The sequence below is a fragment of the Spermophilus citellus genome (genome assembly GCF_964194105.1).
Source record: "Spermophilus citellus genome assembly, chromosome: 11".
In the NCBI taxonomy this organism is placed as follows: Eukaryota; Metazoa; Chordata; class Mammalia; order Rodentia; family Sciuridae; genus Spermophilus; species Spermophilus citellus.
In genome coordinates, this window is record NC_138192.1 from 129500341 (window position 1) to 129527144 (window position 26804).

The 26804-nt window shown below is 46.2% G+C and overlaps 1 protein-coding gene across 8 annotated transcripts in view; it reads left to right on the forward strand.

The window, feature by feature from the left end:
- DIS3L2 (DIS3 like 3'-5' exoribonuclease 2) overlaps window positions 1-26804 on the forward strand; it is a 356130-nt gene that overhangs the window by 280791 nt on the left and 48535 nt on the right. For all 8 annotated transcript variants that reach the window (XM_081261984.1, XM_081261982.1, XM_081261989.1 and 5 more), the window contains one exon: window positions 9602-9835. In XM_081261984.1, coding sequence (XP_081118110.1) covers window positions 9602-9835 — 234 coding nt within the window. The remainder of the gene's footprint in view (window positions 1-9601; window positions 9836-26804) is intronic.

The following is a 26804-nucleotide window of genomic DNA, read 5'->3' on the forward strand; positions in this document are numbered from 1 at the left end:
TCTAATCTTGACATTTGTAATTAAATATTGTCACAAGGGAAAAGTTACCCAAGTAAATTTTGTGCTTTTTGTAAAATGCAACTCTGGAACCACAAAATCAGCTCTACCATATCCATCCAGTGGCCCTATCACCTCCTGAACACCTCTGGCACTTCTGTCTCATCTGACACTCAGGAATGTAAGGGCCTGCACATCAAAGACCAGTTCTAAGAGACACCTGAAATACACCTGAATATTCTTGTGTCAGACTTTGAAGAAAATCACCTGCAACAAAGCTGACTTAGTAGGAGTCTCAGGGTCACAGATGAGAAGGATGCAAGGAAGGCCTCCCTGGCTGCAGCTGTCCCCAGCCTGCCTCCCCTGCCACAACTGGGATGCTGCCATGTGCCAGCATCCATTAGGACCTAGAGTGTGCTCCAAAAGAGGACACTTCAGCCTTTTACTCAAGCCAGAAGCCATGGGGTCCTTTTTCACTGCTTTGGTCTTTCTCTCACCATCCACCCCACCCACATCCAGTCTGCCAGTAAGTCATCTCGGCTTTGCTTTCTAAATCTCTCTGAATCTATCCCCTTCCTTATCACCTTGAGCACTGTGGCAGGGGTTCCTGCTGCTGTCTCCTGCCTGAACTAATTCAGAGGCCTCCTGACTGTTCTTCTAGCTTTGGCTCTTGCCCATTCATCTTCTCCCCACATGACAGTCAGAAGAAGCCTTCTAAATCTTAAACTAGGTCTTATCTCTCTTTTAAAATTCTCCAATCTCTCATCAGAACAAAAGCCAAAAGCCTTTAAAATAGGATGCCCCCTCCTCACTGCTTTCTCTTTCTTCTGCTAGAGACCCATGGACTCCAGAGCCAACTTGGAAACAGACTTGCTTCTCTTGCTGAAGCATCTTTGCTCATGTGGAGATCACTTATGATGAGCTCCCTCCTGTGCAACAGCTCCCATCTTCAGCTTCTGTGGCCTTAATCCACTGAGCTCAAGTTTTGCTACCCACCTCTTCCTAATGCCATTCCAGTCTGGGCCTGTTCCTGGAGCTCTGGGGAAACTCTACTTCCTGCCTCAAGAAGCACGCGTTGAAAGAAGAATGTTGTGCAGAGTACAGGCTGACTTTCTTTAGCAGAGCTTTAATACTACTTAGGAATTCTTTTACTAATTGCTAAGGTAGCTATTCCAGACCTTTATTCCTAGGCTTCAGCTTTCTGTGCTGCTTCCCATCCCTCTTTCATTCAAGACCCACCATTCCCCTCTGGTAACTTTCATTTCTCCTTCTTGGAAACCAGAGAGCATCCAGTTGGATCTACTTGATCAGCTTTCCTCTCTGCCTTTCCCCTCTCTTTCTGCAATAATAATGCCCCTGTTGCAACCTGAGTTTAAACCCTGTGTTCTCTGGATCTTTTAATGGCACCAGTGACAACCAAGCTACCCAGACTTTAAAGTGGCCATCCTGCTTCACATCTACTACCTTTAAGAGTTCTACATTCTAGCAGGGCTACCTTTGTGGTGGGCCTCTCTAATCAGTCCTCTCTTTCTGTACCACTGCCACCATCCCAGTTCACATCTTTGCCATCTTATCCTGGGACCAGTGGTATAGACTGTGACCTCTATTCTGTTTCCCTAGTGATCATCCTCTTACTCAACTTCCTCTGACTGCATGTGATAATTAGCCCCAAAAGTCTGATCTCTAGAGTCTGACATAAAAGACCTCCACCCTCTGTGACCATTTACCATCCATCCTCCAGCCCCCTCCATCTCTCCTCTTGCTACTGGAGGGTTCATTTGGCTTAAGAGGGAACCACAAGGCTTCCAAGACTTCTCATGTGCTCCATCCTCTTCCTTGAAGATGCTTCCCCTCAGCTCTGCCAACAAGGATGTAGCTTATGCTTTGAGATGCAGCTATGATGCCACTTCTTCATGAGAGTCAGGGATAGTCACTCATCCACCCACTCAGTATGCTGGGGATACTTGCTGTCTTCACATACTGTATAAGGTATTGAAGATATGAAATTAATAGCCCCAAACAGAAATAGTAGTGATCTCCTGGTGATGGGTGAATAGATTTTTAATTTTTCTTTTTCCCACCCATATTTGTAAAGTTTCCTATAATGAATTCATAATACCAATTAGAAAAGTAAAAAAAAAATTGATTTTTTTTCTTTTTTTTTAAAATAAGCAGATGAGAGATACTGGATTATGTTTGTAGGCTGAGTGGTAAGGTCAACAGACAAGACAAGGGAGAAGGGATAGATTTGGGGAGTCTCTCATCCTAAATGGAGTGAATATGGGGTGGGGGAGTGGGATGCCCTAGATTTTGAGAAGGTGCTTAGATGGAAGGGCATCGTCCTCCCTGTCAGAATCTGTTTTCCCATCTTTCCACCCCCTCAGCACCTGTCCTCTTTCCCTGGACTTTAGAGCCATTTGTGCACAGGTCTGTTATCCTGCAAGATTATAAACTCCTTATAAGCAGTACCCATTCCTGAGTTTTTACCTCTCCGCCCATAGTACAGTGCCCATGCCCAGAAAATGCTGAAAATATTTCATACAGTGATTTGCAAACCTGTTTATTCTTTCTGCCTTGTTAGAAAGGTGGTCTCTTGGTAAGCATTGCATCCACAGCAACCTTCCCCACTTTGCAAGCCAAGTGCTGAGGGTTGAACGAAGCCTCAAACTACCCCATTCAGCTTCTGCACAATCCTGCTCTCCCCATGATGACCCCTGTAGAGTTTCATGTCCTGCTGCTGGCCTGCCATCTGCCACTGCTAGGAATCTTGTGAAACTTGAAAAATAAAATGCTGGTCAGGTACAGTGGTGCACACCTGTAATCCCAGCAACTCAGGAGGCTGGGGCAAGAAGATCTCAAGTTCAAGGCCAGCCTGGACAATTTAGCAAGACCTGTCTTAAAATAAAAAGGGCTGGGGAAGTAGGTCAGTGGTAGAGTGCTCCTGGGTTCAATCCCCAGGATTGCCAAAAGAAAAAGAAAAAATTCTATGCTCTCCCTGGGTCATCATGGTCTGTAGAGGCTCCCAAAGCAAGGCTTGTATATAGTATCATGCAACCTGGGGCTTCAATTGGTGGTAAGAAGCAGAGCACTCACTGGTTGATGTGTTTCATCCTCGGACGCTGTAGTGGAAACCTTGCCCATGCAGCTTCCCATGAGACAATAGCTTCAAAAACTGGTTCTGAGAATAAGGAGAAAGTTCCCAGAATATCTATCTTTAGTCATTACCAGAGGCGGAGCAGAATTATTTTATTTCAGGCCTGTAGCAACAGCTCTAGGACAAGGGTGCTTTGGGAAGAACTTTGCTGTGTTCTGTGCCCTGCATGTCCCATTTCCTAATGAAGGCACAATGAGATGGCTTACCTAAGGTCACTTCAGGGGAATCACAGAACTGAACTGAACAGTTCAGTTGCTTGGACTTAAAATAAGAATTCAAAATGAAATATTTTCAAGAAATGAAACAAAGTAAGACATTTATTATTTATAAGATGGTCATGCCAGTAAGTAAAAATTCCTTTTAATCAGCTTTTCTCCCATGTTTTGATGTTATTAACAGTGGGTTTGACTTGAACCTGAAGACATGGCTCCTGAGTGTCAGAAAGAGCAGAGTGGGCTGTCCTGGGCTCTAAAATAAGTGCACTCCCACTTTCCTTCCTTGCTTCCTCCCCCTAGCCTCCAGTTTCCTTCCCACACCCTCAGGCCTCTCAAAGATGAGCTCTAAGGATTCCTCCCACTGCCCTGTGGGAAAGGGGATGCTTTCAAGGCCCACTCGGGCATAGCACCCTCATCCACTGTTACCAGAATGAAATTCCTGCCTCAGCACCATCAGAGCCTCTGGGATCTCCTCACGTTTCCTGCTGCTCTCAGGGTTTGGTGTGCCAGGCAAACATTCGAGGAAGCTTCCTCCACTTCCTTCCTCAGAAGTTTAGACAGCTGTCAACAGGTCAGAATGGGAAGGGACCTGGTTCTAGCCCTCAGAACCAGTGGGCAAGCTCAATGGCAGGCCACCTTGGAGAGCAGAAGAGTGCTCAGTACACTTAGGCATTTTTTGCTATACAAATAAATCTTGGAGAGAATTCTAGCACATAAACAAACTGACTTAGGAACTAAAACAGGCTGACAGACATGAGGCCCTCTGCAGCCTGTGCCCTGGGCAGAGGGCTCTGGTGGGCCTCTGCATGCTTCCTCTGGAACCCTGACAGTGCAGCCATGGAACACTCCAGGATCTGGCCTCTGTGTGCCAATACGGAGCAAGTGAGCTCTAAGGTATAAATGGAGCTTGCTGCTGCTGGGACACAAGTCTTGCTATTTACAACTTCATCTTAGCCTGGTGGCTCTCTTTGTTTGGGGGAAGTTTTATATTTGTTTGATTGGTTAGTTGTTATTTTTGTTTGTTGTTGTTTGGTAGTAGGAATTCAATCCAGGGACACTTTACCACTGAGCTCTATCCCCAGGCTTTTTTTTTTTTTTTTTTTTTTTTTTTTGCTTGTGGGAGGGGCAGGGTCTTGCTAAGTTGCTGAGGCTAGCCTTGAACTTGAACTTTGAACTTGCAGTTCTCCTGCCTCCAGTCTCCCAAGTCACTAGGATTGCAGGTATGCTCAGTCTCTCATGTTTTTTAAGAAGAACCTGGGTCTCACCCCATCACATTGGGCCTAGTACAGGGGTGGGCCTAGTGGAAGAGTCCCCTACTCCTCAGCTACCCCCCAGCCTCTGCCTGCTGCTTCCAAGGCCTTCACTAGGCAGTCCTTCCTTTGACCTGCCCCTTGCTGTCTTCCAGCCCTCCTCTTTCTGCCCACTTCTTTGTCAGATGCTTTCTTCTTGGCACATTTGGCTTCTCTTTTACCCACCCCTTTTCCCGCCATTGCCACTCAAACAGCCTGGTTTTGCTTCAGTCAGGAAAATGTTTCTTTCTTTCTGAGATGTCTTTTGAACTAAACATTTTATAGATGGGACGTAGAGTTGCTGCAGAAGTGATTTTACATCTTATTATTTAAAAATTATAAATTAACTCCATTAGCAGTTTTTAGAACCAGAGGTGTCTTACTGAGGGGCTGACATTTTTCAGAGGATAAGTTTTAAAATACATTTGAATGGTATTAGGACACAGTGTTCAAAGGTTTCCTCACACAGTTGTCTCTTTAAACTATAGAAAGTTGATATGCATTTGAGGTACATTTGCTTCTTTATTTCACATCTATCGCTTTTCTATTTTATGACATTCAGCTGAAATATAAGAAAAAATAGACTTTGAATCTAAGCCTTTGGTTGTGGATCTGCCCATGGCTGCCACTTGGGAGCTTATGTGACTCTCAGGAAGTCTGTTTTCTCAGCTGTTGAACAGGCTGAATAAGGGACTCCCCCTCCCCCTCCTGTGTGGGATGTCAGGGTCTGGGACTGAGGGTGCTGGGCTGTTTCAGTCTTCCTGGGTGTAGAGGTGCCGTGCTGGTGGATGGTGTGGGCTCCTAGTTGGTCCAGGGTTTTCCCAGCAATACCCTGCAGTCAGGGCTGACTCTGTTAACCTGACATTCCCAGCACTAGTGTCCCAGAGTGTGTGCAGCAAACTTGCTGCCTGCCGCAGGAGTGGCCCGAGTCCTGTGATTCCGCAGAAGCAGGACATGATCTTCTTCTGAAGGGTTTTGTTTATGCATCTCCTCGTGGCTTTTTAACTTTTTCCATGAAAAACCCTTTGTCCTTTTGTCTTCTGCCACTGGCCCTGGTTATGGACTGGGCGTTGATGTGAGTACAGTTTCCAAATTGGAAATTAATGAGGTGTTCCCTCCAGAGAGGCCTGCCTTCCACGCCGGGGCTGGCTGCTCCTGGTCCCCTCTGGGTGGATCTTTGCTTTCCCGCTGCAGCTGCCACAGGCATCCTTCCTTCCCAGAGGTGGTTTCAGGCTGCTTTTCCTAGCCTCATAATTATTTTAGTGACTGTCAGGTGTGACTCCAGGCCTCCTCCTCAACCCTTTGTATGTTTAAAAAGAAGATCAGGGCCGATTTCCAGAGATGCAGCTGTGAGGGGAGGGCTGAAGCCAGGGGAAAGAGCTTCAGGAAACACCAACTCAGGCCTCAGATTGGCAGCATCCAGGTGTGTTGTTGGGAAGGGACTTCTGCTTTGACTGAGAAGGAAGCAAAAGAGCAGAGGTGCCCATTGGACAGGGAGCGGTACTTCAGGTGAACTGCATGTGCAGCCAGGATGGCAGTAAACAAGCTGGGGGCGGGGGCATCTGATTTGGGAAAGGGCCAGGTAATGAACTTTAAGAACTCCCCGAAATTACATGGAGCCCCTGGTCAGGGCTCAGCAATCAGAGGGTTCAGAGGGAGCGCAAAGGTATGCATGGAGACAGTGTGCATAGGCTTGGGGTACCTCACGCAGCTTGCTGCCAAATTTCATGCACATGTTGTGGGGTGAATCTCATCAGGGCTCTCATTAGATTCTAAAGCAGTTCGTGGCCCCACAGCTTAGGTGAAAACAAATGCCCCTCAGGGTGCTGAGGTCACCTGCTCAGAGCATCCTCTAGGGAAAAAGAACACAGACCCCGGGAGGCCACACACCTTGTGACCTGTGAGAAAGAGAGGCGTGGCGTGGGGTGGAAGCTGGATTCCCTGAGCGAGTGGAAGACAGGCTGTCTAAAAAACACAATGTGGACACACGGGAGGAGGGACTGGATTTGGAAGGAAAGGGAGAAACGGAAGCAAGCCGACTCTCCAGGGGAAAACACTGAGACCACAAGAATGAAGAGGCCATGGCCCTGTCATTCTAGAGGAGGTTGGAGCAGCTCTCTTCAAGAAATGTGGTGTGTAGGGCATGCCTGGGCTGCCCTGGAAGGGGCTCCCTCCTGCACAGGGCACCCCCAGCTGTTGGACAGGACTGGATTGGCGCTGTGGGCACCCTTGCCTGCAGCACAGGAGCTCCCAAGAGCCGGCTTCAGGTCCTGCTTGCCACAATGTAAGACTCAAATGTGCATTTGAGTTCCTCCTGGTTCTTGGAATAATCTGGAAAGCATAGTTTCAGGATTGTTTTTTTTTTTTTTTTTTGAAGAAAAAATTAAATGCATAACTCTCTATAGCTCTTTGCGCTGAATGAATACAAGACATGAATGATTGTCATCATTCTCATCCTCCATCTCACGGCTGCCATTTTTTGACAGTGTTGATTCTTCTTTTAAGGGAGGATGTGGGCACCAGAGGGCTTTCTGTAGCCTGTCAGATTAGCAGATGTGTCCATGAAGGCCTAGTCGGGTGGACAGTCCTGAGCTGGGCTCTACCCTAGAGGAGCACTTACATACAGACCTTCTGAGGGCTGTTCATGGGAGGCATCGTCTCTGAGGCTGTGAACAGAGTGGTTTGGCTGGTGAAGAGCAAGAGGGTGTTGAATGCCCAGACTTGAAGGTTCCGCTCCTGACCAGTGCTCACCCCTTCTTGCATGCCCTCACCCCCAGTCACTCAGCTCTGCTACCTTCCCTTGCTTCAGAATCATGATTCCCACAGTCTGCATCTTAGAACTTTTCCACTTTCCTCAGGCTCTAGAGCCTTGAACTGTCTCCTTTATCCTTTCCTGCATAGACTGCGGCTCTCTGGTGTGAGCACTCCCTACTTCACTCTTTTTCCCCTGGGGCTCATCCCCCTCCTCCCTGCCTGCCTCCCCAGGCCTCTCTTCCCATCCTGAATGGATGGCCTCCATCACCTCCATTTAACCCCAGGTCCTGTTGTTCTTCTGTGTACTCAATCTTCCTTCCATACTGTTTTCTTCTCCCTGCCCTGTAAACACAATGAACACACCCTGTCATGGTTCTCAACGGCTTTCCTTCTCGCCGGTCTTCAGTAATTGCATTGCTTCTGCTTAGCCATATGCTCATCCCCCACCCAAAGCTTCCCAGACTTTTTCATATCATGACCCGTACAAGAAGTGTCACTTTTTAAAAAAATATTTTTATTAATCATTAATGGACCTTTATTTTATTTATTAATTATACATGGTGCTGAGAATCGAACCCAGTGCCTTACACATGCTAGGCAAGCATTCTACCACTGAGCCACAGCTCCAGCCCTGAAGTGTCACTTTTTGAGTGGCATATGGACACATGCTTGAGGCTGAGGCTGATGGAGACAAAGTTCTGGTTGCCCTGAAGGCAGAGGAGCCCGGCCCAGGGTGTCCGGAGTGTCCAGTCTTTCCGACATCCCGAGTGCCAGGTGCAGTTCTGCACGCCTGGACTTCTCTTTCTTTTAATCCTCTTGACATTCAGATGGTGCTGTGTGACACTGGTGAGTTAGAGCTAAACACTGAGGTGGCACTACCTGGGTTCTGTTCCCCTTTGCCACTCTGTAGTGACATGGCCTTGGACAAATTATTTTTTTTTCCTCTGTGCCTTGGTTTCCTGACTGAAGAATGAGGTTCATAAACTTCCTACCTCATAGGACTGTTGGGAGAATCAGTAGCTGCCGCCGTGTGGAAAGTGGGTCATCAGTGCCTGTCTCGTAGGAAGTGCCATTTTAAATGGTCTTGTTGCATGTCAGTATCCTTTTTTCTAACAGTTCTCCCCCACCCCCCTTTTCCTACCACTAGACATACCTGGTCTTTTCCTTCTGGACCCTCTTATTTTTCTTCTGTTCTCATCCTCTGGCTTCCCTGTTCCCTACATGGGCAGGTATAGGGGAGCGCAGCCCGACTCTTCCTTCCTTGAGCCCCTGGAGGGGTGGTGCCGGCTCTCCTGAACCAGACCAGCCACCATCTCAGGCCCTGAGCAGCACCCCAGATGCCCTGTAGATACCCTCATCTGGATCTCAATCTGCACCTCAGACTTAGAAGTCCCCCCAGAATTTTCATGTTTTATTTTATTTTCTTCTTAAAATCATAAAGGCTTATAGAAAATACAGAGAAATTGAAAGACTGAAATATACCTCAAAGTAATCTCTGCATTCATCAAGCTCCACCACTGAACTGGCATAGCCCCTGGAGTCTGGGCTTTTTCTCCAGGGGACACTTGGCAGTGTCTAGAGACATTTCTGGTTGTTAGCTGGGGAGGGGGGATGTTACTGGGTGGAGGTCAGGGATCCTGCTCAACATTATTTAATAATGACAGGACAGTCCCTCACAGTAAGGGATTGTTGTCCAAAACCCTGTTCTTTCTCTACATAGACATGTGGAAATTGGTTTTCCCTTTGTCCACTCATCCTTCCTCCTCACCTGTGTCCTCTGCTTCTGTCCATGGCCCTACTTTCTCCCCTTTCCTTCCTCCTCAGCCATTACCAAGCCCAGACATCATCTGTCACATCTCCGGCAACTGTCCCTCCTCTTGGCCCAAGTAATGAATTGATGACCACTCTCCTAAAACTAATGAAGAAGATTCTCACAGGCTCTTCATTCTTCAAGGTGTGTTTGGGGACCTTTGTAGACTTTCATTGCCATCGAATTCAGCCCAGGTCTGGTAGAGTCCCAGCTGCTTGAGGGCAGCAGCAACCATGTCTGATTCAACTGTGTAGCACCATCCTGAGCACAAGGTCAAGCACTCCATAAATCTTTGTTGAGTTTGTGTGGTGAAGGCTTGAATGAAGAAAAACCTGGAAAAGCATCTCCTCCCAGCTTTCTCACAATGTGTCTGTCTCTGCAGATCCTCAAGGAGTGGTTTGGCCGGACCATCATCCGCTCCTGCACCAAACTGAGCTATGAGCATGCTCAGAGCATGATTGAAAGCCCATCTGAGAAGATCCCTGAGGAGGAGCTGCCCCCCATCTCCCCAGAACATAGCAGCGAGGAAGTGCACCAGGCGGTCCTGAACCTGCACAGAATCGCAAAACAGCTTCGCCAACAGCGCTTTGTGGACGGCGCACTGCGTTTGGATCAGGTCAGTGTGTTTTGTTCAGTGCGACCGTAAAGTTTGATTCATTCCTGAAGCCAGTGGGATGAGGCAGCATGGCAGTCTTTGTCTCTCCTGGCTTTTCCCCAGGCATTCCACCACACTGTGCTGCTCTCCCACCCACCCTCCAGACTCCACAGGCATGAGGCCTGGTGACACAGTCACAGAAAAGGATGGTGTCTGTGCAGGTAGCTCTGCAAGCAAACCACTGCTGTTTTCTGTGGAGAGGCTGTGCCTGGGAGTTGATCCTCACTTCAGGTTCTTAGTCTGAATCCCTTCTCATGAAGGCAAGAACTGAAGACACGCATGTTTAGGAAGTAGCTGGCCAGTGTGTGATCGTGAGGGTCAAAAAACAGTATGTCATTTTTTTTAATATCATGTGGATTTTTTTAGCGTAATTTAATTTTTTTTATTTTTATGTGGTGCTGAGGATCAAACCCAGTGCCTCACACATGCTAGGCAAGGGCTCTACCACTGAGCCCCAGCCCCAGCCCCCCAGGATGTCTTCTTATTCCTCAAAGAGAGTTATTTGTTTAACATCTGAAGAAGTAGGGAAGAGAGGAGCCTGGAGAATGTTGGCTGTTGAAGCAAACAGTGGCTGTAGTCGCAGTAATTCTGACACTGTCAGCCCACTGGGACTTAGGCAGCTGTCACTTGGATCAGGTAAATTTCCATATTCCAGAGTTGATAACAGCTAGGACCCAGGAATTCTCTTTTCATTGCTTGTCAGCACATTGCAAGAGTGGAGCTTATGTTTTATATCATGGAATCTTTTTTTCATTTGTATTTCTGACCCACACTTTCCTCCTCAGGCCATTGTGTGCTGTGGAATTATCTCCATGTATCTGAAAAATGGAGTGGGTAGCAGCAAGATCACTGGGATTGCCTGAGGGATCTGCTTATCAGACCATTAGCATAGCTTACCCTGCTTTAAGACCTTGCAGTGGAGGTTCTGATTTCATCCTACCTTCTGCCACAAACCTGCATGACTGCTTCCTAGCAGGCATTGCAAATAGGTGCTGCCCCAACCTAGTAGTGAGGTCTCAGGACCTGGATGATCAGACCTGCCTGTGCTTGCAGTCAGAGCAGCTCCTTGAACTCTCCTGCCCTTCTGCATGCTCAGGGGAAATGATAGGCAGAATAGCAGGAGGAGGACATGAGCTGGAGGAAGAGGACTAAGGCATAGGAGACTGCAGCAGGGCTCCTTGCTTCCTACAAATCCCCAAGGCACTCTAATTGCCACCCCCCAGCACCCCCTGGATTCTTGCTTTTTGGATATTAGTCCTGCACTAGGCCCTTGGGCCACCTCCTGAATCTCCCTTTGCATATCTCTAGTAATGTCCCCTTTCTAGAAGCCTCTACCTCTGCTCACCCTGGGATCCCATTCACTGGGATCTTCCCCACCTTCCTTTCATCTTGCTCCACATTCCCTCCCTGAATGGACTCTTCTGCTCTCCTGGTTTTAACTCTGACCTTCCTCCTCTGCTCCAGTTCAGCCTTTCTACTGCCTCCTGGTTTTTTTTTTTTTTTTTTTTTTTTTTTGTTTTGTTTTGTTTTGTTTTGTTGTTGTTGTTTTGTATTGTTTTGTTTTGGTTTTGGTTTTGGATCTTTTGTTTTTTGTTTTTTGTTTTTTGTTTTTTTTGGTGTGTGGGTGGGTGGGCAAGTTTTGTTTGTGTTTTGTGGGGGTTGGTTGGTTTGTTTTCCAGTTCTGGGGATTAAACCAGGGCCTCATGCATGCTAGGCAAGTGCTTTACCACTGAGCCCTCCAGCCCTTTTCTATTTTGAGTCATGGTCTCATTAGTTGCCCAGCCAGCCTTGAACTTGCAAACCTCCTGCCTCAGCCTCCCAAGTTGCTGGAATTTGGCGCCACCATGCCTGGCTCCACTTGTCTTCTTAAAACTCACTGCCTGGATGCTCACAGCCATCTCACCAGCACTCCCCTTCCTCTGTGCACAGCAGTGCCTGGTGTTCATGGCTGCCCTCATGCTGTTTAGCACCTCTTCCTTCCATGATCAGGGGAATTGTGCATATGTCCCTGGACCTAGGTGATTCCAGCACTTGTCATTCATTGCTGTAATTAAATATAAAAAACTATCTAGCTTACCTAAATATCAGGTCAAGTAATTGAATACAATCATAAAAAAGAAATGTGTTGTTTTTGTTAAAACTAAGTTAAATATTTTGGAAAGATTTGGATGAGTGTTTGAAAATTCTGTTTTTGCTGGGTGCGGTGGCACGTGCCTGTAATCCCAGCTACTAGGAAACCTGAGGAGCAGGATCTCAAGTTCCAGGCCAGCCTGGGCAACTTAGCAAGACTCCCTGTTTCAAAATAAAATTAAATAAAAGGACTGGGGATGTAGCTCAGTGATAGAGCAGTTGCCAACTGTGCTCAGCCTGGGTTCCATCTCTAGTACTATCAAAAATAAATAAATAAATAAACATTCTGTAGGTGAGACAACTGTACAAGTGCAGGAATCATTCTGTATTCAAATTTTTTCTTTACAAATGGCTTAAACTGTAAGTAAAAGACAATAAATTGAGTGTAGTTCATTCAGAAAAGACTGTGGAAATCTAATTAGCATATACTTTTTAAAAAGGCTTACTTTTTCAACAATAATAAATGAATGTGCACTTATATAAATTAAGCCAAAACACAAAATTATATACATATATATATGTATGTGTGTGTGTGTGTGTGTGTGTTTATGTATATGTATATATATAATCTGTTCTACATGTTTCCCTTCTTTACCTGACTTCTAGAATAACTCACCAAGTGCTACTCAGTCACACCAACTATGCGGGTTTCTGGTATAACAGAGACATTACCCCATCAGGTTGATGTAAAGTTCAATTGGATTAAGTGTGTGAAATACTCAACAAACTGGAAAAGACTGCCGGGTGACCTCAGTTCGCAGCAGTAGGAGAGGTGTGATGGTGAAGACAGGGAACCTTCACAGATTATTGATAAATTGTTGGCATGTCCAAGAATCCACATTTTATTGCTGAAAATGACTTTTGATATCTAAACCTCAGTGGCCTTTTCAATTTATAAATTAGAAAGCTGAGACCCCCAAAGGCAAAACATCCAAATAGCTCTTTGTTCAGTTTCTCTCCATTTACACCATGCTGACTTAAGAAAAAAAAGTTTTCCTTTAAAGTGGGAGAAAAAAACACTCTCAAAAGTCCTAATTTGGTTCCAGTTAATTAAGGTTTGAAAATAACGAATTTGCATCCTTGGAGTTTATTCCTTGGTTTTCCAGAAAACAAGTCTGGGGGACCCCAGCTTTAGAAGGAGGAGACATCAATCTCCCACAGCCAGGGACACCTGGTGAGATCGATTATAAATCAGCTAAATGGCCCCATTCAGAAGTCACTGCATTTGTCCTCCTGTCCTTACTGCCTGCTTTTGCCCTCACAAAAATCCATTTTTCCTTGATGCTGTTTGAGTAGTCTACTGTTTGAAGTTGTTCTCTGAAGCTTTTTTGCCCCAGTTCACAATGTCCACGTTTTGGGTGGTGGCCTAAAAAATACATCCTTTTACAAAAGCTAGCTCAATTAGAGAGGAGACACCATCCATGTCACACATTAGGCCCATGGGTCCAAGATAAATCAGCCAAACCAGAAGTTTCACCTTTCCAAGTAGTCGGTTTGCCCTTGAGATGAATAAGGGCGGAGTGCATGTCTCTAATCTGGTGCCTGTTGTGGAGTCTGGGACAGAAACCATGATAACCTCAGAAAAGCAGAGCAGCGTGACCACTGGGTGTTCCCCAGTCAAGGGGAACAGAGTGCAACTGCCTCAACCTTGTCTGAGCTGGTGAGCCTCAGCCTGGGGCCTCCTGTTCCTGACTCCACCATGCAATCAGATAATAGCAAACTTGCTGTGTCCTGTGATGGGAAATGCACTGGGCAGCAGTGCCTACCAGGTGGGATGCCCGCTCCAGATGTCTCTTTCCTGGAGCTCAGACCTGGTTCCAGATAGGGTTTTGCACCATGAAATGACTCTCCTTTGCTTCACTACCCAAAAGCAAATGCAGGCCTCAGATGCAGTCTTGTGCTTTTCAGTTGAATGAGTTAAATGATGTCCTTTCCATGTTTTCCATCTCTACGTTTGCTGCTGTCATGATAACACAGGGACTTAACAAAGATGCTTATTCTAGGTTGTTTTATAACATGTATCTCCTATTTCTTAAAAGGAGGCTGCCATAAGGTTGCCCAGACTTTTTTTTTTATATTTATAGTAAAAAAATAAAATAAAAATCACAATGGCTTATAATCTCATCTGCATCTTGAGCTTTGGGAGAGAACAAAAACTTAGGAACAGTCTATAGTTTGGGCAAACTCAAGCTTTCTGGGGCTTTCTCCCCAGCCTCTCTATTCAGTCAGGTGACAGCACCTCCCAGAAGGCTGCTGAGGTGAGAACTTCTGTGGTTAGGCCTGGGGCCTCTGGGAGCCCTACCCCCTACAGGGGTCATGGGGAGTTTCTGAATTCAGAGGGTGTTTGAAGTTGGGTGAGGTACCCTGTTGTTTCCATCTTCCGAGGCAAATTCCTCCAAACTGAAGGAGGCTCTAGCTTTCCTAAATTCTCAGCTGCATCTCATATAAATCCTACTTGAGACAATTTCAAAGCCCAGACTTCAGGAAGTTTCTTTGTAGACTTGATTGTAAAGCTGACCTTGTTAATGGAGATCACTTAATACTCTGGGACCCAAGCTGCTATGGAATGCTGTTGTGGATGACCTTGACCTAGCCTAGTCTTTAAATCAGGGGTTGGCAGACTTGTTAAAGGGCCAGAGAAAATGATTTGGGCTCACAGGCCATATGATCTCTGTGTTGCTCCTCAGCCCTGCCATGTCCACGTGCTTTAAATGAATGAAGGTGGTTGTGATCCCATAAAACTTGAAGGACTTGAATTTCATACAGTTGTCACATGTATGAAATATTTTTCTTCCTTTGATTATTTTTCAACCATTGAAAAATGTAAAGCCTATTTTTGGCACCTGAATGGTTGAAAAGCAGTTTGGCCTGTGGGTCCACACGTTGCTGATGACCCCTGCTTAAATGAAGGGCAAGCAGTTCAGCCCTATCACCCAGTGAGCTTTTAGCAGCTCATCATCACTTCCCTGGGAAGCCAGGCTGGGTAATGGAGAACAGTTGTGCTATGTTAGCTCCCAGGATGGTTTCTTGCAATTAAGTAAATTATTCCTTTGATTAGTACCATGTTTAGCAGGTCTGATTGGAGGATGGCAGTAGAAGGACAAATCTGTTCAGCACCAGCTCCCTTGCTCTATTTACCAGCACAGGTTGCTTTAATCAGCCTGAAGCCAAAGGATCAGTGGCTCTCATTAACCCCTCTGCAGGCTTCTCCCAGCCAGGGTAGGGCCCACATGCCTTCCTGGCTGACTGACTGCAGGGACTGCTCTTGACAGAACAGGCTCTGGGGAGGCTGGGTGGCTTTTCCCGCACCTGCCCCAATGCTGAAAGCAGTGTGTCTCCTATGATCTGGTTCTGTTCCTTCCCTTCTACACAGCAGCTCTCCAGAAGTGAGCGTCCCAGCTCTCTGCTGATTATTTTTTGTACAGGACGGTATTTGGTGCAAGATGAGGAAGGGCACTTTCACACCATCTGACTCTTAGTCTCATTGATATGTCGTGAGTAAAACACAAGAGTAAGCTGCTGACCAGGAGGCATGCTTTTTAGAGAGTCCATCCCTCAGCATGTCTTCAGAAAGCTTTGATTGGGGGCCTAGTGTGCTGGGTGCTGAACATGTAAAGATGAAGGAATAAGACTCAGACCCAGTTCTTAAGATTGTGATGGAGCTTGAAGAAGACCGGAAAAGAATGCTGTGTGGGACAACCCTGCCCAGAGTGTAGGGGTAGAGGTTGGCCTGGGGTGAGCACGATCTCCCAGCAGAGGCTCTAGAAAGACCCAAGGGACCAGCCAAGCTGCAGAGGCCAGCAGAGTGCAGGCGCAGGCACAGAGGGGCAAGAGATGGAAGACTGTTCCAGTTGTGTGGTGTAGAGCGTAGAGAGGGTGAAGCTAGAAAAAGGGGAAGGGGCTAGGCCTTGAAGACTGCAGGGAGGAGGCGGAGCGCCATGAAACCATTATCAGGCAGGTTGGGCAAGGGGTAACCATTTGGGGGCCAGCAGCATAGAAGCGGTTATGGAGCTGTATAAGGAAGGACCTCTCGAGGGAGGGCTCGGCCAACACTGGCCTTGAAGCCTAGACAGGCGAGACAGGAGGGTGAGAATCACCAGAATCATCAGCCAAGACCCCACGTTCGCCTCTGCCCTGCTTCTGCCTCCAGAAAGAAAACTTTCTAATAGACTATAGCAATTCAGAGAATAGAAGAGTATAAAGAAGAAACTAAAATCACCTGAAATCCCATTTCCAAGAAATAACCACTGTTATTATTTTGGTGTGAATTCTTTTTATTTTTGGAGGTATATACTATCATTTCTCGTGGATTTTTCCCCTCACCACATTATGATAGGAGGGAAGGTAGTTAAGATAACATTATATATAAATTATGTTCTACTCTGTAACAGTAAGCAATGAATTTTTCCCTGTGTCCTGAGGAAATCTAGGGCCCGAGGGATGTAGCTTTCTAGAACTTTATAATGCCTGCATTATATTTTGTCATATCAATAATCTCTTAAACATGTAAGTACTCCCAGTTTTGGACATTTTAGTTATGATTTTTGGAACTATAAATAATAGTATGATTGCCTTTTTTGTTCATAAATCTCAGCCTGGTCTTTAAATTGTGATGACGGGCAGGGATATGGACATTTTTAAGAATCTTGAAACACACTGCTGTGTCCCTTTAAGAGAGGTCATACCAGCTCCTGCTCTCCGCAGCACTTGAATCAGGGCACCTAAGAGGCGGGTGCTCTGCCCGTAGGTTTGCCCTTGCTAGCTCTCTCCTGCTCTCTCCTGTGCCCAGGCACATGTGAAAGGATTTCCCCATTGCATTAGTTATTGTGAAAAGTATTTCTAAGGCTCCTAACATTTGAGATAACAGACAAAGGTAGTTGAAAATACCCTGCAAAACTCTTGGCTAATGTTGAGACTGGGGAGTGACCCCTGCCCCAAACTAATGTCTCCCTTCCCTCTCCTTAGAGACCTTAAAGAAACCCCTCACATCTGCACTGGTGTGAGAGCAACCATCTCCCTCAGATTCTTAGAGTACACTTGTGACTGCATTAGTTTTCTTGTTGCCCTTACCTCCCCTGTGTAAAATAGCTCCCAGGCCTGACAAGAATACTTATAAGGAAATCAACTGAATTAAGGCTAGAGAAAACAGACTTGCTCTAGATACTCTGGCCCCTATAAGAACCACCCCCTTTTTGTTAGGGTAGTGACAGACAGGTCCAGGAGGGCTCCTGCTAGAAGCTTGGGGTTTCCATTTAAATGTTGACAGCACATTACTTCAGGCCACGGCTAGTTCTAGAGTCAGTGAAGCTTAAAGAATACTTATTAGCCTGCCTGATTTTTCTTGTTTTTCCCAGTTACCAGTTTCATAACAATCATATTAGCAAAATTTTCACTTAAATGCATCTATCTCATTTATAAAATAAACCCCTAGCCGAGGTTCCTTGCTCTCATGCACACAGGGCTCTCCAGGAAGGCTGTGCAGAGGAGGCAGGGGAGCACACTGCACTCTGGGCTTCACAGGGAATTGGGAGCACAAGAATGCCAGTCATGGGGTTCCAGATTCTTTCCTTTGAGGGAGAGAGCTGGGGCAGAGATTGATTTCAATTTCATTATTGAGCTTTAATTTCACATGAAATTACAGAAAACAATTCATGCTTATGCATTCCAAGGCATAAACAAATTTGACCTACTTATATATAACTAATACTAATTACAGTTACTTAAGTTTGAGCTGATCACTATTTGCAGCTTATTAACCTATACATAAAAACTAATATATATCATTAAGTGTCAGACTAACCCTGCCGAGCAGCTTATTATTATAGCCCTCCACTCTTCACGTACTCAGTTTTCCTTTAGACGTGTCACATAGCCATTACTTACAGTTCACAAAAATTCGAAGGGATTGGGTTTATTCTGGAAGTTATCACACATGCACACTCAGACACAATTGCTCCTGACACTGGACGGTTAGTCTTCCTCTGGAGTTCCTCTTGTAATATGAATGCCACTCACCCCTGGTAAGGAGCCAGAAGGCAGCATAAGACAAATTTCCTACCCTAGGGCTACATAGTGATCTTGCAAAGAACTGTGTGTACTTACTAGAAACGCAGGTAAAACAAAAGCAAAAGCACTGCGGCTTGAGTCAGGGCTGATAGAATCCCTGGGTGCTTCCAGGGTGGTTCTAGCACCCTGGCTATGGGTGCCCTTCTAGGACAGGGCTGCAGTGCTGCTTCTGTTCTTGTGGGCAGGGCCAGTGCAAAGCCTCAGCAGGACCCTGAATACTACTTTCTAAGTTACTCTAGAAAATAGCCTGGCTTCTACTCCAGAAGCTTTTCACTTCTGGTTCTTTCCATATGCCCATACATATCCAGGCTCATTTCTTACAGATAGAAAAAGAGCTATTCCCACCCTTCCTTCTTCACCGCCTCCTCTGTAACTTCTTGTTCACTTCTCAGGCTCCAGAGCCTCTGCAGAGAGGTTTGCATTTGCCACACCCTGCTTTTCCCAGGCACAACCTGCTCCACCAGCCCTCCCCTTTAGCATGCCTCGAACACTTTATTTATACCTGTCACCTGTCTTCAGTCACAGTATCTTGTCATCTTCCAATTGCTACCCTGTCTCCTTTCCTAAGACTTAGTTCTTAAACCAGCCCCTGCACAGTGCTTGGTTTTTACCCAGGTGCTTCCAGGTTTCTAAACACCACTGTGCATACTGGTCTTTCTAATAAGTGGGTGGTGCCAGCCACAGTGGGGAGAGTGGACTGTGTCCTTAGAGGGGAGGGGCCTTTATGTAAGAGAATTAGACACACATTATGAACCGCCAGGGCCGGTCTTCCTCTCCTGAATAAAAGGGTTGGGTGTTTGATTATTTTCCAGGGCATCCAAGGTTCTAAAACAGGGTGTAATGAGGAGTTTCTGAGGTGGAGCTGCCTGGACAGGTGTGAGGAGCCAGGAAGCTTCAGCACCTCAGGGGTTTGCAGTGCTTCTGAGGCCACTGAGCACTTTTGTGTTCTCTCTCATGTGCAGCCGCAGAAGGGGCTCTCCAAGGGAAGGCAGAGACCCCGAGGTGCCACAAGGGAAGGGAGATGCTGACCCTCAGCATGGAGAGGTGAGGAGGCACCAAATCTCTACCTGTCTCTTGAGAGGATCCTCTCTAGGGCGAGCCACCATCAGCCACTCCTCTTGTCCTTGTGACAGAGAGAGAATGAGCTGAGTAGCAGGGGAAGCTCTCCAGCCTGATGTTCCCTCTGCGCAATTCAGATGAGAGTCCATATTTGCTTTGAGTGGAAGCGACCTCCCTAGGACATACATATTCTGCATGGTTGCTGCTGGGCTGTCAGAAAAGAGACGAGGTCACATCCTGGTCAGCATTGAGAGTGTCCTCAAGTGTAAGTCTCTGACTTTCCAGGGGCAATTAAGTAAAACAGGCTTGGACCATGCCCAGCACCCTCCTTCCTCTTCTTTCAGGTTAGTAGCCTTAACAGGTAGGATGCAATTTGACCTCCCTGGAACTCTGCCTTTTGGGGTAATTGTACTCATGATTTGGAAACAGTAGGACTTGTCACCTTTATATTCACAGGACACTCTGCATGTCCTTGCCCTGCCCCCATGTCACACCCCCGTCACTGGAGTGTGAGCCAAACAGCTACATAAGAGACATGGAATTCTTTGACGTAAAACCTGCATTGGAGAAAGGAAACCCTTGCAGCTGATCCTTAGATTTCAACCATGACTGCTACTTTGGAATGACACAGTTGATTTCCTTTTTCATTGTTCAGTGAACTAGGGGCTCTGCTTCCCAGGCCAGACCCTTGTCTTAAACTCCACTGCTACACTGAGTTCCCCCTAAATATTGCCTATGCCTTGACACCCAAAAACCTGCAGGTGTCATGGACCAACAAGATTCTCAAAAATATTTGAGGGACAAAATATAGGATTACTGGTTTTTTATTTTGCCAGGCAAGGACACTTTCTTTAAAAAGCTAGTCTATTATCTCCATTATTTAAACATAATTTCACATTACCCAGTAGTCATTTACTTGACTGGGTTGAGCTTGGTGAAGTCTGTTTAATTGTCTCATTTTCCCCACATTCTGCTTCATCTGAGACCCACATGTGAAAACCACTGGGCTCATACATCAGTTCCAGACCCTCCTGCCTCTGGAGGCCCTTGCTGTGTATCTGCTAGTGGTGCACCTGCTTCCTGCCAGCTCTCTGCCTTCTCCCTTTTTCCTTCCCTGCCTTTGCAGAGCCTGGGACCCCACTTGTTCACCCAGTCCCACACCCCACTCCCTTCAGGAGCCTGCCCCACAGTAGTTGTCCTCCCCCTCTTCATCCTCCCCCTTTCTCCCCCTGCCCTCCTGACACCTGGGGCTTCCTGGGTGCCTAGTGAGCCTATTCTAGGTCCACATTGATTTTGCTTTGCAGCTTTGCAGCTTTGCTCTCTTTTTCTCTCTGTCCACAGTCTTGACCCTGGACTGGTGGGAGCAGACCACTTGTGGTTCCTCTCTCACCATCAGCGCCTCACGTTGTCAGGTGCAGGAGGCACGCCAGGCCTCATGGAGTGTACCACCGGGTGGCCACAGGCTGCTAGCGATGGGTGTCATTGAGGCCATGGGGGCCTGAGGACATAATGCCCATTTTATAGTCTGCCATTTGTAATTGGGGTTCCATAATTCCTTAAGAAGTTTCTGCATTCCTGAAAGGATGATAGTATTGTAGCACAACTGGTTTTGTTTTGTAATCATACTTTCATCCCCATTTTAAGGAACATATGCAAATGACATATGTTGTTAAACTAGAGAGGATTTAGAATATTAAAATTATTTTCTAGCTTGACAATATTCCAATTGACTTATCTTTTTAATTTCCCACATTTTTTGAGTATCTACTAGGTATAGAGTACCTGCTAGGCCCTGGGGACAGAAAGATTATAATATGATATCAGCTCTCAGAGTAGCATGTCACCTCCCAGAGGAAGTAGAGACGAGTGGAAGAAGGGCACAGGAAGAACATGGGCCTGTGTTCAGGTGCCTGCTCTGGTGTTTCACATGAGGACACAAGCTGTGGCCAAAGGGGTACTTTAAAAGTCAGCTAGGCTAGGGTTGTGGCTCAATGGTGGAGCACTTGCCTGGTATGTGTGGGGCACTGGGTTCAATTCTCGGCACCATGTATAAATAAAATAAAGGTCCATCGACAACTAAACAATTATTTAAAAAAAGTCAGCTAGAAACACAGTTATTCTGTCTAAAAGTTTTCTTCTGTATGATGAGGGTTAGCAATTTGCTGTTAGAAAATACATAAAATGGGAGTTGGGGATTTAGATCAGTAGCAGAGCGCTTGCCTGGCCCTCGGCCCTGAAAAAAGAAAATACTGGAAATGCTGAAAACAAAGAGAAATTATTTAGCTGCCCTTTGAATTGTGACCTCCTAAGATAAAGGAAATCTGCCAGAGTGGAGGGACATGAGGGCAGCACATAGGACGAAGGAATGGGGAGTCCTAGCAGGCTCCTTATCTGCTTGTGTTTAGCTGAGTCACCTAAATAAGAAACTCTGCTGAGGATTAGAATCTGCTCAGGTCTGAGCCCATTTGAGCAAGGGCTAGGACTGAGCTCTGAGAATGCTGGTATGTTGCGCTCTGTAAGTGATGTGGTTTGGTTCTGTAAGTAGTCAAGCATGCGCCCCTACCTTTCTCCTGCTCCACCCCAGCCACATCCTGGGTCTTAGCGCTTCTTCCACCCTGCCCCAACTCTGTGTTGCCTGACTGCCTCACATTTCTTCCCACTCACCCTGGCCTCCCTGGAGAGCAACAGAACTTTGAGCGCCTCTTTCTGGGCCCCTCCCAGCTACCCAGCTTCCTGATCTGGTTGCCTGACTCCTTGCTGCCCACCCTGTGTCTCTGGACCCCTGTCTATCTAGGACCTGGCTTAGGACTCTTATTCAGTCCCCATTTCCCTCCTGATGGCCCAGGCCCAGCATCTCAGCTATCTTGTTGCTACCAGGATCCAGTCCGTGAAGCACGCTGAGGCCCTTCTGCAGGGCATCAAGGGTGGGGGTCCAGAGCGTAGCCTCTGGGTCCACTGCCCAGCTCTAGCCCTGGCTTTCACTCAGCAGGGTGACGTTAATTCTTGTGTGCTCAGTTTCCTTGTTGGTCACATGGAGATAAGGGCAGTATCTGTATACAGCAGAGATATACAGCAGAACGCTTTCCCCAGGTGGTTACAGCCAGGACAGTTCCAGGTCTTGGTGTTATAACAGTGCAATTCATATTCTTACAAAATGAAAGAGGTATTATGAGTTATTTCCTTAGGAATGCATTCTTAATACTAGATTGAAGGAAATTAACCTTTCTGTGAAATTTTTTTTAAAGTAACTTTCATTGTTTCATCATAAAAATAATACATTTGTTTTATAAAAAAATTTTGAAATTAATATGAAAACAACAAATAGCCATTGGTCACTCCAATGGCTATTTGTTGTCTAATAATAGCGTCTAATAATAGCGCTCTTCAGTGTATCCTAGAGCGGACATTTTTCGAGCTTCTGGCTTCGGTATATTTCCCAGGAAAGTGGGTCCACTCGGGCTCTGAGGTGTTCAAGGCACACAACAATGGTACACTGTCACCCTTCTCACCGGGCTGCCAGCTTGTGGGTTTGCCTTAATCTGTTAACATCGAAGGTTGGAAATGGGGTTTTATTATTGTTCTGAGTTGCATTTTTTTTCCTGCTGTGGCTCCACCCAACACTTCAGTCTCTTTGCTTTGTCTGTAAAAGGCCAGGTTTCACATCCTGTCTCTGGGATCTCCTAACACAGACTCCCCAGCCATGTTTAGTCAGAATCACCTTTTGCCTTATTAATACCTACAGTAAAATTCACCCTTTTTAACACACAGTTATGTAAGCTATACACACAGTCATGTACATAGGGGCAGTTCCATCACCCTAGAAAGTTCCTGAGTAGCCCTTAATAGTCAACCCCTCCTACCTACCCTTAGCCTTTGGCAGCCACTAACCTCTTTTGTTTGTTTGTTTGTTTGTTTCTTTCTTTCTTTCTTTCTTTCTTTCTTTTTTTTTGTTGTTGTTGTTGTTTGTTGCTGCTGCTGCTGCTGCTGATTGAATCCAGGGGCACTTTACCACTAAACTACATCCCAGGCTTTTTGTTTTGTTTTGTTTTATAGATGGTCTTGTCATGTTGCCCAGGCTGACCTCAACCTTGTATCCTCCCGCCTCAGCCTCCCGAGCCACTGGAATGATAGACATATGCCACAGCACCTGGCTCACTAACCTGTTTTCTATCACTGTTCTTTTGGCTTTTCCAGATTATCATATAAATGGAATTGTCCAGTTGACAGTCTTTAAATTCCCTTTTGTCATAGAGTCCATGCCATCATATGGATATACCACAGTTTGTTCTGCCTTTTATCAGTTGAAGGATACTTGGATTTTTTCCAGGTTTTGGCACTGTGAATAATCCCACATCTACCAATAAGCTTTCGTATAGCTATTTTCATTTCACTTGGGTAAATCCTTAGAAACAGAATTGCTGGGTCATATGGTAAGTGTGTATTTAACACACACACACAGCTGCATTTCTTCACCACATAGCTTCACTCTTTATGACTTTTAATGGCTAGTTAGTTTCTTGTTACTGAGTTTTAAGGGTTCTTTATTTTAGATACAAATTCCCTACCAGATATGTGATTTGCAGTATTTCCTTCAGCCTTTGACTTGCCTGTTCATTCTCATATCTCTTTACTCTCTCTGACTTGCTTCTCTCTTTTGCAAAACAGAAGTTTTTCATTTTAATGAAGTCAAATTTTTCAAAATTTTCCTTTACAGATTATACTTTTGGTATCATATCTAAGAAACTTGTGACTAACCCAGGATCACACAGATTTTCTTCTGGAGCTTTAATAGTTTGGGGATTTACTTTTAGTTTCCCCCTTCCTTTCTAAGCACATTATTTCTCAATCCCAGAAGTTCCTTTTGGAAAATAGTTTCAGAAACAAAGTCAGACACACCTGAGCGATTTGGAAGAGAGTTGGACCTGGGCCTTTCCAGGCATGATGCCTTCCAGGACTCATCTGCAAAGGATGTTGCCCCAGGAAAAGAATTTTCCATGGCTTCAGACTTGGCCATAGAACTAAATAGATAAATAGAACTAAAGATTGCATCTTTTGAAAAGAGGGTGTGGAATGATAAGAGGAAAAACCCCTAAACTTTCTAGGTAAATCCTCCTGAATGTTGCCTACAGTTGGAATGGTGAATGGTGCCAAATCTAGAGCTTTGCTGATTACATTCAAACCCCCATGTCAGTGAGTCACTCCATCATGCTTTAATCTCCTAACCAGGAGGCTTTTAAAAATTACAGTCAACAAGGCAGCTTGCTGGTTACAACTGCCATTGGAATTGGGTTTTCCTCAGAACAGCTGGAGCACTGTGTGGTGGGAAGAAAGCCTGCTGTGGGTGAGAGGCCAAGGACTGCTTGCCTGGGAAGGCTGTGCAGCGGATGTTGATGGAGATCTGAGATGGCCCACATCAGCTGAGCCTAAGTAGAGGCTGCCATCTTTCACCCATGGGAAAATACAGTGCAACAAACATGTTCAGAAAGTAACACTGATAATTTTGCTTTGGGTCAATCCCTGCAAGACAGATAAGCCATTCCTGTCTTCTAGAAACACAGGATCCAGAGTGTAAGTGTGCTAGGTTATTCACAGGAGCAGCAGAAGATTCCTGTCCCAGTAGGGGAGGGCAGGTGAGGGCAGATGGAGAATGGCTTCTCCAAGAAAGTTTCAGACACAGCAGTGCAGTGGTTGAGACATTCTGGAATGTGCATTACATTGGCATGGCTATGGGAGATGCTGTTGGAGATGTGACCAGCTGATCTTGAGGGACCTCCTTTGCTCTACCCTGAAATATGACTGTGTCCTTGACTCCAGCGTGGTACTGTTGAAGCATTTTACACTTGGGAGTAAAGGAATAGAACTTTTGTTTCAGAGAGCCCTTTCTAGCAGCTCGGTAGAGGCTGCATTGGAAGGGGTCAATGTGTGCACATCCAGAACGCCAACTCGAGGGCTGCAGTCGTCCCCCAGCTGAGGCTCTACCTTGAGGTCATACTGCTGACAGGAAGGGACAGGTGAGAGAGGCTAAGTAATGAAATCAGGACCAAAACATGGAAGGAGAACATCTGGATACTCGTGGGCTTCTTCTTGAGTAGCTAGGGGATGTGGTGCCACCCGGGGAGGAAAGGCAGGCACCCTCTAACTTGAGGTGCACTGGGGCCATTCAATTAAAGGCACCCACAGGGTGGCCAGCCTGGGGGGCTGGCGCACATCCCTCCCCTGCCTCGAACATCTGCCTCAGGCCTGCTCACACCCCCGAGATACAGCTAGCAGGACTAGCAGGCAGCATCAGGTCTTGCTGGAGAGACCATGGTGAGCCACGTGGGCACTTGGGAGTAGTGTGTGGCATGCCATGAAAGCCTCTGTTCCCCACCATGAGCCCTGACGCTCAGCATGGAACTGGGGCAAAGCAATCGAGTTCACCATGCCTGTGCCCCGCCTCCCCCCACCTTCTGATTGCACTCTCTTCCTAACTGAGCCCTTCTCGCTTGTTATAAAAAAAAAAAAAATGTGAATTCACTTCCAGTCCTTTTGAAACCCAACATGTCAGTGATCGATGAGGCCGTATTCTATAACTTCAAAGGATAAAAACAGAGTGAGTGAGCACTGGCCAGGGGAGTTGAAAAGTCCAAGAGAACAGGAGACACATGGGTGACCCCGCCATCAGGAGAAGCGCCCCCAACCCACCCCTGCTGGTGCCATGCAGAGGCCCAGACAATACCACTTTCAATAAATCATGAAGGATCCTGAATGCCTGGTTTTGTCCCATTTTCAATGGGCTGTGGGCATATTGCTTAAGATCTAGCCAGCCATTTGTGCTGGGTTCCCAGCTACTCAAAGGCTCAAAGTCGAGTGCTCTCTCAGCTATATAATGGAGTCTTTGCATATGTGATTTTTGGGGAGACTTTTTTCAGATTTCCATAGCTAGTCATAGTAGAGGTGACCTCATGGGTAGTACAGGCCATTGTCCCCCTTCACACATACAGCCTTTGAGTGATGTGGAGCTTTGTGGGGTATCCATGCGGCACCTAATTCAATCACTCATCTGACCCCTACCCTACTTTGGCACTGGCCTCTTCTCTGAGCTCAGGAAGCTGCTAGAGGCCTCCCATCAGCCTGGCCACTCAGGAGACATTCTGTGCTGAGTGGAGAGCACTCGGCCAGTTTTCCCACCTTCAGAATTCTAGGCCCCCTGTGAACCTGGCACCTGGTGGCTGCTGTGGAGCTGGGCATGGAGATTTCTGTGGGAAGTGCCCTTTAGAAGTCCCAGCTTGCTTCCACAATGGAGTCTGGAAAGAGAGAAGAAAAATAGCCTGGGTCATTTAAGTGCTGCTGAGCTCATGTCCTTCATCACCTGTGACCACCAGGAGCCTCATTTTCCATAAAGAAGCTCATAGGCCTCCTTGGCTTTTAAGTAATAACAACAAAGAGCTAGGATTTATTACAAACCTTCTGTTTGCCAAGTGCTTTTCATAATTTACCTCTTTTAATCCTTAAGCCGCTTACCCATTTTATAGATGGGGAAACTGAGGTGTGGGGTGACCGTCTTCTCCAAGGGCACAAAGCTGTAAGTGGCAGGACCAGTTTCTCCTGCCTCTTAGTTCTTTCTCTTGTTGGATGTGGATATTTTTTCATATTTTTCTACAAATCTAAAAACTGCATTTAAAATATCATACGA